At 40.9% G+C, this 10167-nt stretch overlaps 1 protein-coding gene across 1 annotated transcript; it reads left to right on the top strand.

Moving 5' to 3' along the window:
* Nucleotides 1-6798: 6798 nt before the first annotated feature.
* On the top strand, nt 6799-9086 carry serp2 (stress-associated endoplasmic reticulum protein family member 2). Its single transcript, XM_072397711.1, has 4 exons — nt 6799-7154; nt 8306-8378; nt 8615-8941; nt 8978-9086. The coding sequence occupies exons 1-3, from the start codon at nt 7071-7073 to the stop codon at nt 8653-8655; spliced, it is 198 nt and encodes a 65-aa protein (XP_072253812.1). The 5' UTR covers nt 6799-7070; the 3' UTR covers nt 8656-8941; nt 8978-9086.
* Nucleotides 9087-10167: the final 1081 nt, after the last annotated feature.

The raw sequence follows: 10167 nt of genomic DNA, 5'->3' as shown, positions 1-10167 counted from the left end.
GATGACACTTTGAAACCACAGTATCTTCTGAGAATCTTGAAACATTTTGGGAACTGAGGAATTTAACCTAAATTTCAACTGCAGGAGTGTAGTTTCAGTTCACTGAACATCTCTGACTGTTAAGCCACTGCTTCTGGGACTTTCGGTATTAATTTGGACCTTTGCAAAAGTTCTTTTTTAATACCTACATCGATGTCAGTCAGACCGACTCTGTTGTGTCTGTGTTTCATTTCTAATCTTTATGAAGCATGGCGGTTCTGGAAAATGAGAAAACAAAACAGGCTTTTCATTTAAGATGTTTACATGCAGAGATCATCAGCGACATGTTATAAAAAGGCAAACCTTGAATAACTGCAAAGCTACTTTACCAACACACATGAACCTGCCTAAATCTTGTAACTTCAATCTTCTTATTTTGTCTGCATGTTTCAACAATTCTCTTTAAACATTCCCATGTCTCACTGAAATGTTGTGTCTATTGTTGTGTACATGTTCACGTTTCAAGACAGCCTGGCGTTCAAAGTGGGTCAGGAAGGAGCTGAGAATGTTGGTGTGTAAAACTGGTGTGCCTTGTTCTCACGGTCTCAGGAGAGTGTTGAACCAGTTTATGTAAAATGATTAACTTATGTGTGGCCAGGACTTACTCTACTCCCCTTTGTTTTCTTTGTTTCAGGGGAAATCTAGAGTTGTTGTATTTCCATCTTTAACAGTCTTGCACTGATTGATGCTTTGCTTTTGTAAAACAAAAATATAGAAATGTACCAACACATCACCTCTGATTGACATGCTTTATGTGGTGTACGCCAACCTGTTTACTTGTCAGGAACCTACTTTCATTCCTCGCCAATCTGTAATAATAGCTCCTCTTATTTCATGATATGAAATCCTTCTTTACCATCAAATATATATTCAAGCCTGAAATATATGCTTGGGTCTCCTCTGCTAAATGCAACCAGCCATAAACCCATACTTGATGACTCTGTTAAAAAAACACAGCATGCCTTCAGCTAAAATAGAATTAATTAGAAGGTGTGATTAAATAAAGAATTAATCACACCTGTTTTGTCTCTCTTTTGTCTCATTCTCTTCAGGCTTCAGTTCAGACAAAAAAAAAAAAAACAGACAGTGTCACACATGAGGGTAACCCTAACCCTAAACAGCTCAGTGTTCAAACTGATTATCAATGAAAATTAATTAATGTCACTGTCATACAAAGATTATGTAACAGTCTCAGTACTTGACAGCTGAGATAGAGAGAGCTTTGGTGGGTGCTAAGCCTGCTAGTGCTGGTTATAATGATCAAAAAGGACACAAATACTTGTTTTCTTGTTGTATAATGTTAAAACAAGAGTGTGGCAGTGGTAGGAGGGGCAATTACGGTAAACTGTGACTTCAGTGCTGTCCAATAAAGTCTTCTTTTAGATCTATTAAAGCAAAAGTTGCTATTTTCAAGAAGCTCAACAAGCTCAAATAGTGTGTGTATTAATTACGAAACTATCTGCATTTTGCAGACCGTTGTCTCTACAGTAAACATTTTGACTGGGACCATTGTCATTGACCATTGTCAGTCAAATAGGAGAAGAATCAATCCAACCAGAACAGCTTTTCTGGGGAAAAACTGCTGTTATAAGAACTTTTTTATGACCTGTGATCACTGTGTGGAGCGTCATTCTCCTTTAGATGTTAAAATTCTCTCCTTCCTCTGCTCACTTTCCCTGCCGCCTCTTCATTCAAAGAGCTCTGCTTCTGCATGCTCTGGCTCAATTAAACAGGGAGGGCATCAAATTTTAATGATCGAACAAATAGTTGAACATCTGCTAAAATGTCAGGCCTGGCATGTCGAAGCAAATAACAGTCCCTCCAGGTCTGAGGCAATGATTGGTAAAAAATAAGTAGATCATTAGCTTTGACTAGGTTTGATGTGACTTCTTCTATAATAATCACATAACAGTGACAGTAACACATGCACTAAGAAACAAACAATGTGTTGATATATTGTGGCTAATGTTTGACAGTCAACACATTCTGACAGTATTTTTCTGCCTAACAGTGTTTTGTTTCTGAAATATAAGTAATATTGTTTTTTTTAAAGTTTTTTTTAAAAAATCCCAGATATATTTTGTGACCATATATTGCACAATTACTATTCTTTTCACACTGACACAATCTGTCCACAAGAAAGCATGAAACACAATGCGTCGTGATGGTGAAAGAACAAAACACAGAAACAGCACCAGACACTCCGGTATTGCTTTGACACGTCATCTCACGGTTAAGTGCAGCTCAGGTCTTGATCTGGGGTCACAGATGATGTCACAATGGCTTTTATGTTGTCTTATGGAAAACATCATAATAATTGACCTGCCCCAGCACAAGTAACAATGCGTCTCACAGCAGCTCACCTGTTAACACATCATACACCTTTATTCAATTGGTACAAAAACAAAGTACTTTTACAAGGACATGTTGGGGTGTTTTTTAGTCCTGTTGTTTTTGCTACAGCTTTCCCATAAACCAACCCGCTGTTGCTCCCAACTCGTCACATAATGACACTTGGTCAGGAGCCTACTCTGTTAGTTTTCAGCGAGCGGAGTGATATGTGGGATTTTCCCAGCTCACAGTGTAACAGGTGCGAGGCATGAAAAAGTATTTCATAACATAACCATAAACCTTTCCCAACCTCAAATAAGTACTTTTAAAGCTTGATGATGTATTACAGTAGCAGAGCAAAGGAAGTCAAAATAAAGGCAGAGTGAATTAAAAGAAAAAAAGAATAGCAGCCCTCCCATGCCTTGAGTATGGATGTCTGTCCTCCACTTCCGCTCCAACATCCTGACATGGTCTCTGTGATTTATCAACAGTAGAGAGATTGTAGAATGACGTTCTCCTGTTGTCATTCACAGTTGGCACTGAATCACTAATGATATCTGATATTGATAACTGAGGCTCTTGATCAAATGTCAGCGAGTTACGAGTCAGGAATAAGAATGTCCTGCAAAAACACTCCCAATCTTTCCGAGGACAACACACAGACATCCTTTGTTTCTCTGATGAAATGTACAATAGGTCTGCTGCACAGTTTGGCATCTGGCAAATTTGTTTCAAGTTATACACAGATAAGAGATTTATGGTCTCAGGTGTTCAGCCTGAGAACGGGTTAAAAAGTATTTTTTTTAAAGAATTTTAAATCTGGGACGGAGCATAAGAAGTAACTCAGGCATCAATTATAAAATGTTTTGTGTCTGAATCTGCCAATGTTTAATACATTTGTGCTTTATATTTTGAATAATTGACTTGTGTCCATAAGTCAAACCCTCCATAGGATGAGTCTTCCAAATGAAATTAATAACTCAATGAAAAGCTCTTGCAAACCCACAGTTATTCTTATGAATGTTTTGTATACAATATGGCTTTGCTAAAACGATATGACCCATTAATGAGTCAGTTCACTGTGGCTTCTAAAGCTATTATGAACCAGAAAGTGACGCAGTGAATTGTCCGAGTAGCCAAATAAATTTGAAGTCAACAGTAAACATTTGCGTGAAAATCTTTAAAATTGCTCTGTTATGTGTTTTTGAGAAAAGCAAATATTTGGAACCCACCTTTGCGTTTCATGAGCGCTGCTAAAGAGCTGTGCTTGTGTGTCGGGAAGCGTGGCATCGTTTATCACAGCAGCGCTACACTGCAGCACTCTGCACTGAGACCCAACATCCCTGCTGACATCAAATAGACTGAACATAAGTGAGCTGCCGGTCTGTGTGTTTGTGTGCATGAATCCTTCTATGAAATCACACATGAAGCTCTGTTTAGCCCTTCGAAGTCAAGGCCAGTGGGAGGGGCCCAGAGAGGAATGAGGCCCACAAATGGAAAGAAAAAACAAAGGAGGGGAGCTAATTTGGTGTGAAGAGAGCATTAAACCAGCAACCTGACTATTTGTTTTTATACAGAGCTTATTTTGGCTCATGTCACACCCTCACATGCAGACATCAAATATTTCCTTCCTCCCTCCCCTGCTGTAGCCCCTTCTTTCTTTACCTATATTCATCTCTGCTGTTTCAGCTTTATTTTGCCAGGGTTAACTGCTGTTTAACTTCTTTTCATGCAGTGCTTTAAGTATATGTTTTTACTCCAAAAGGTGAGCTTGGACCATAATTACTGTACACCAAAATTAGGTCTTATATTTTTCTCAGGCTTCACAGGGTGGAGTTTCTTACAGTGGAAATGCTTTGAAGTGATGACAGGAGACTATATTTTACCTAACTGTGTCTTCAAGTGTGACACCTCATATATATCAGCTGCTTTGTCACACATACACGTGAGCTTTCTTAAGTCCTCTGCCTGCCATCATGCAGGGCTTTTGTTTAAGTATCCCTCAGAAGAGCTGTAAACAGACTTCCCTCCTGGGATGTTCTGTTATTTCTATGTGTAAATCCAAAGCTCAGTGTTTGAAAAGGTTGGCAGACATCTGTGTGTCTGATCTGCACATTTGACGTAAAACACTAGACTTCTGTGTACTCATTCCCTCTTTGGCATTGCCTGTTTCTTGGATGTCTGCTCTGCATTTTTTCTTTTATGTCCATGCCATATTTCCCATTATAACTGATTGTATCCATGTATTTTGAACCAAGGCGTGTCAGCGCTTTCATAGAAATGCTATCTGAAATCTGTGAATTCAGAGAAGAGGTCAGAGTGTGTTTAATGAAGTTAAACGCTGTTGGATGCAGGAAGGTTTCAATTGATTTATGGAAGAATTGATTGAAGAGAAAACCTTGCTAAATTCCTACCTCTGAAAAGGAGACACATTTTTCACAATTATGCTTATGTTGTCATCAAATGTAACAATACCGTAGATAGTTTTATCTGGTACTGGTTGCCCTGTGAGAAGTTTGGACACTTCTCACCAAGTTCTCGAAGTTGGAATAAGAAAAGTTTATTTTTTTTAACTGGCCATCCATCCATTTTTACTCTTGCTTTCATTTGTGAGCATTTTGTTCTTGGTTTACTGATACTCTTATTCCCTACAGCACATCTCAGGTCCGCGCTCTGATAAACACACACAGACAATGTAGATCCCAGGGGCGGGAAAGAGAGAAGCTTTAAATCCAGGTCATGCATTGATGCTGGCTTTGAACACAAGGACATTTGATCTGCAGCTGCAACTTCTGTTGACTTCTGCCAAGAGTTTTCCACATGAAAATATGCCACATTTTTTCAGGGGAAAGATGTTTGCTGAAGCTATTTGGCTTTGCAAGCTTGTTCACAGCAGCTGGAGTCCTGACATCAGGCTGCTGAGGCTGAAGGCTTTGGCGCTGTCGTACCCAGCTTAGTTGTTGTGGTAATCAGTGTCCCGCAGACCTGAAATTGAAAGACATGCATATTTACAGCTGAAAAAAATCAGTTTGCCTGCAGGATGATATTAGCTGGAAAGGGGGACACACAGGTTCACATTAAAGACAGCAAACCTGCAATGAGAAGGGAAGAATTAGCCATAAAGGCAGCAAACATTGGGATTCACTTCATCTGTCAATTCAAACTATCCTTCATATCAGTAACCCATGGTTGTAAGAAACTAAAAACATGACTCCCATTGTCAAGCTGTGTTGTTCTTTACTGTCCATGTTCACCAAGTCAAGGCAACAAAAAAAATCCCTCCCTTTGTACTAACAATGTAACACACTCGTCAGTCCACACTTAATTATGAGTCAGCAGTTTAGACTAGTCTATCCCCGTCTTTTCCTTTGCACTGGTGAAGTTTGCGTGTCCCTCCCCAAGCAAATTCTTTGATTCAGTTGCTAGGCAACCCGTGCGCTGTCTCTGCCCTGCTTTTGCTTTCAGTGGCCAGCAAGCTGCCATCTTGTCAGATGTCAGATGCAGTGAGGGATGTAAGGGAGCTGCAACTGACACAGAGACATGCACACATCCCACTAAGTCAAACGGTTATTATTCTGCATGTCTGGTTGGGTTTGATATTTATATCAGTTTATTTCGTTATTCCTTGTACTGTCAAATGACAGGCTGGGATTTGCAAGTCATATATTTGGGGGAAAAAAGTGGAAGCCAGCCACACTGATCTAAACAGTTGTTGTAATCATGCACTGCTCCCTGAAAACTGTAAATTAAGTCACTTACTAGGACTTTTAGCATTGAAAGAGACCCTAACTGTAAGCAGCCAGGCACGGTACAAGTACTACCTCACAGGAAGTATGGATTGCAATAAGCCTCCCACCCTTTACATTCTTATGTAATCCAAAGAAGCACATATGACTGCTGCCTACCCTTGTGTGGTGTAACTGTTTGCAGAAGAGAGCAATATCATTCTGGTGGCCTTTATAACTTAAAGGAGGATAAAACCCGGTGTAAAATGTCATTTTTTGGGTATACACAGCCAAGTTCACACAGTAGAGTAGTAGCACTATAAATCTCGCCTTCATGAGGGCTATAATAATCAGTTGCATTGAAACAATGTGATGCTGAACATTACAGCTACCTTATTGAGAGGAATTTCTGTACTGAACTGCATTATTTGTTAAAACTGGCTGAATTAGTCATCAATAAGCACTTAGGAAACATATTTCAAGTAAATAACAATGAGATTGTTAAAAGTTTCCCAAATAACAAATGGGGGGGGGGGGTTGCACAGCCCGTAAAGCGCAGAAAATGTTCTCACGCGCCCGTACATTTGTTTGTTTGTTTACTGAATCATTCCTGCAGATATAATCAAATCAAACCCATTTTCTGTTGCTGGAACGCGCCCCTGGCCACGCGCACATCTCCGCCAGGTGCAAAGGCGAGACCCTCGTGAATTTCCTCGACGTAGGCCATTCCTTTTCCTATAATGGCCTTCAAAATAATTGAAATTCAACACATCGTTTCATGCGTGCTCTCGAAAGCCGTGTGGTTTCAAATACCGTTTTGTGCTTGTATTTTGAAAGTGAAACTCAACATTTCCGGCTTTCCTGGTGTCACAGTTCTCGTAGCCTGACGCAGGGTTGCTGTCGCCAGCCTGCAGCATCAGTAAATAACAGGCTAAACAGACCAAATTAGCCCTGCTATTGTCTTCGCTTTGGAAGATGGTGGCTAAACAGAGGATCCGCATGGCCAACGAGAAACACAGCAAGAACATCACGCAGAGAGGAAACGTAGCCAAGACGCTGGTGAGCCCTTCACAAAACTGCCAGATGCCAGCATGACATTAGCCCAGATAGGTGACGTTCAGCCCGGCGTGAACACAGCTGCATGATGGTGGTGGTGACAGCCAGCTGTTGGATAAATGGGGCTTTCTCACACACGTCTTAGAGCATGACTCGGGACCTTTGCAGTCCAGTCAGTCTGTATGTTCAGTTTCTAACCCTGAAGCTGATGTTGGATTCAAATGTGATGTGTTCACACTGGGCTCATCTGCTCGTTACCGCCCTCCGCTGTGTAACTTCACGTTACTTTACTGGAGTGGGAACAGACACAAATGTATCTCCTGTGTAGGCTTCCAAGCTTCTCCACTGTGAAAGGTTTTTATTAGTAATAGAAAAATGCCGTTTTTGTTCTGCTTTTTGGGAGAATGGGAAGGTGTGACACGTGTTTACTCATTTCTGATTAAATTGTTAATATGTATGTAGATTAATAAAAATGCCCCTGATAGCATCTCTGTTGGCTTAAAAGCTAGAATTTCTCACCACAAATAAACTCACTACAAGGCTCACATGGTTGCTGCTTCTATGTCTGTTACCTGGGTCAAGAGGGCAAATGAGGAGGGTTGTGTGATACAGAGCTGCTGATATGTTTCCATTTATTCCTCTGGTCATCTCAGAGCCTCTCCCTCTTTTGACTGTGTAAAATTGCGTCTGTATTTGTGTCTGGAAAAGATTTTTCCACCCACTCTCTCTTTGTGTATATCATCACTGACTGTAGAAGCGTCCCCCACAAACATGTAACATGTCCAAACAGATGATGTCATCATGAGGCCCTTCAGCTGATGAGCCACAATGGAGAATATTCACTGCCAACTCTGCACCTTCCGGTTTGTGATTAGATGCCTGGGTTTGCTTGGTTTGCCGATGAGCAGCACCCTCATTTCGTGACTTTAGGAAAAACAAGATGAGTGGTGCTTGAAGGTTTCAGGAGGAAAAAAGTGACAGAAGAAAAGAGGCTGTGGCAACAAAAACATGGGCCAAGCTGGAAATAAGAAACCTCTCCGTAAATCGTGAAGCCGTTTTCCTTTTGATTCACAGCATCACACACACTTGTTTAGTAGCAGTTTTGTTCATTTGTAACGTGTCTGTGTTTTTGTTGGTTTTTTTCCTCTATATAGCGACCACAGGAGGAGAAGTATCCCGTGGGTCCCTGGCTGCTGGCCCTATTTGTATTTGTTGTGTGCGGATCAGGTACATATGTCTTATATGGGGGGGGCTTCTGATTTGCGGTCACTAAAAACCCTTGATTGTACAGGGGTGCGTTAGAGTTAATACTTTTTACACATCAGTTTGTCCATTTACAGATGTTCCATTCCCATTTCCAGTGCAGACATTTGAACTTGTCAGGGTGTTTTAGAGTTGTTTATGCCTATAAAAAAACAAAAGAGACAAACATGGTTCTGACCAGTCAGTCTGTGTGCTCTCAGCCATATTTCAGATCATCCAAAGCATTCGTATGGGGATGTGACTCAAGAGGACGCTCTGGACCCTCGTCCACCTCCTCATGCCCTCACTGAGCCTGGCTAACCTGCACTTGCCCACTCACGACCCCCATTCAGAGACCCAAAGACAGATGCCAGACATCGGAGGGATAAGCTACCCCTATGGGCAGACCCCTGCCCTCGATCAGCGTTTACAGTGTTGCAGTCTGTGGTACTGACAGCTTTTGTATGGACAGTCTTAAACCACGTCGGCTGTAGAACATGTTTCATTATTCGCTTGGCACCTGTGTGTGTGTGTGCGTATGTATGTGTGTGTGTGTGTGTGTGTGTGTGTGTGTGTGCTGCCAGTGATCCCTGCTAACAATGTGCCATATTGGTCTATTTAACTGTTTGTCTGTATTGTGTGAGAAGAATGTTTTTTCAAATAAATGTTGAGCATTTAGACAGAATCCACTCACTGCTGTAGCAGGGCTGTTTATCATTGCACGCGCTCACTCGCGTCCACACTAAGCGCTGATGCGTTTATGGTGTGCGGGTGAGCCGAGCACCAGGTTCGACCGTCCAACACAGTCATATCAAGCACTCTGATAAAACCAGGATTCGCAACTGAATCAATGGTAGAGGACGGCATCCCCAAACCATAACATTGCCACCACCGTGCTTCGCAGCTGATTTTCTTCTGAAAAGCTACCTGTGGTCTGGCACTCTGACGCTAACGGCTGAGAGAGTTTCATGCAGCCCCATAAGGATGTTTTCTTAAAGACTTTTTTTGGTTGTTTATTTAATTTCCTCCTCTGGTACTGAATCTGCAGAAGTAGCCTGTCCTACACCACTCAACAATGATTTTCTTTTACAGAAAAATGATTGATCTAAAACAATTTGGAGATATTTATAAGACTTTATCAGACTCGGGCATCCTCAACTTTTTTTTCTTTACTTCTTAGTATGACAACACCACAGACTTCATTAGCAAGGAGAGAGAACATCCGTTACTGTATCTCACTCCCAAAGGAGAGTCTAATCAATCACACCTAATTTGGAAAGAGGCAGACTTCATTCTTCTGTATTACTGATCTCCCGTTCAATTCAAACAAATTAACTAAAACATGTCAGTTATAAGTTATCTGAGTGTAGAACCCTTATAAATTGACAATATATCAGAGATTTATATTAGCGTGTCATCTCTACAGTAGTTTCTTGCAGCAACAAATTCAATATGGTGCATCTTGGTTTCATTAGTTTTCAAGCAGCGGAGGGCATTTTGAACATCGAGTGGGATTCCTGTCCGACTTCAAAGTCAACTGTGAATAACAAACAATATAAGCCACCAAAAAAAAGCCCACTGAGGAGTCCAAAGGGGTTTTCTTTTGAGATAAACTGCATTTACACACACAAATAATGTTCTTTCTAATAATAAAATGTTTCTTTGTGTGCTGATTTGTATACTAGTTTAAATGATGTGAAAGAAATTCAGAAGAGTTGCTTCAGTCAAACAATGTGCTTTTCTTTTAAAATCCTTAAGATATCATTGCAGAAGG

Source organism: Leuresthes tenuis, unplaced genomic scaffold (genome assembly GCF_036924035.1).
Source record: "Leuresthes tenuis unplaced genomic scaffold, fLeuTen1.0.hap1 SCAF_12, whole genome shotgun sequence".
Classification (NCBI taxonomy): Eukaryota; Metazoa; Chordata; class Actinopteri; order Atheriniformes; family Atherinopsidae; genus Leuresthes; species Leuresthes tenuis.
This window is presented reverse-complemented; position numbering and strand designations above follow the sequence as displayed.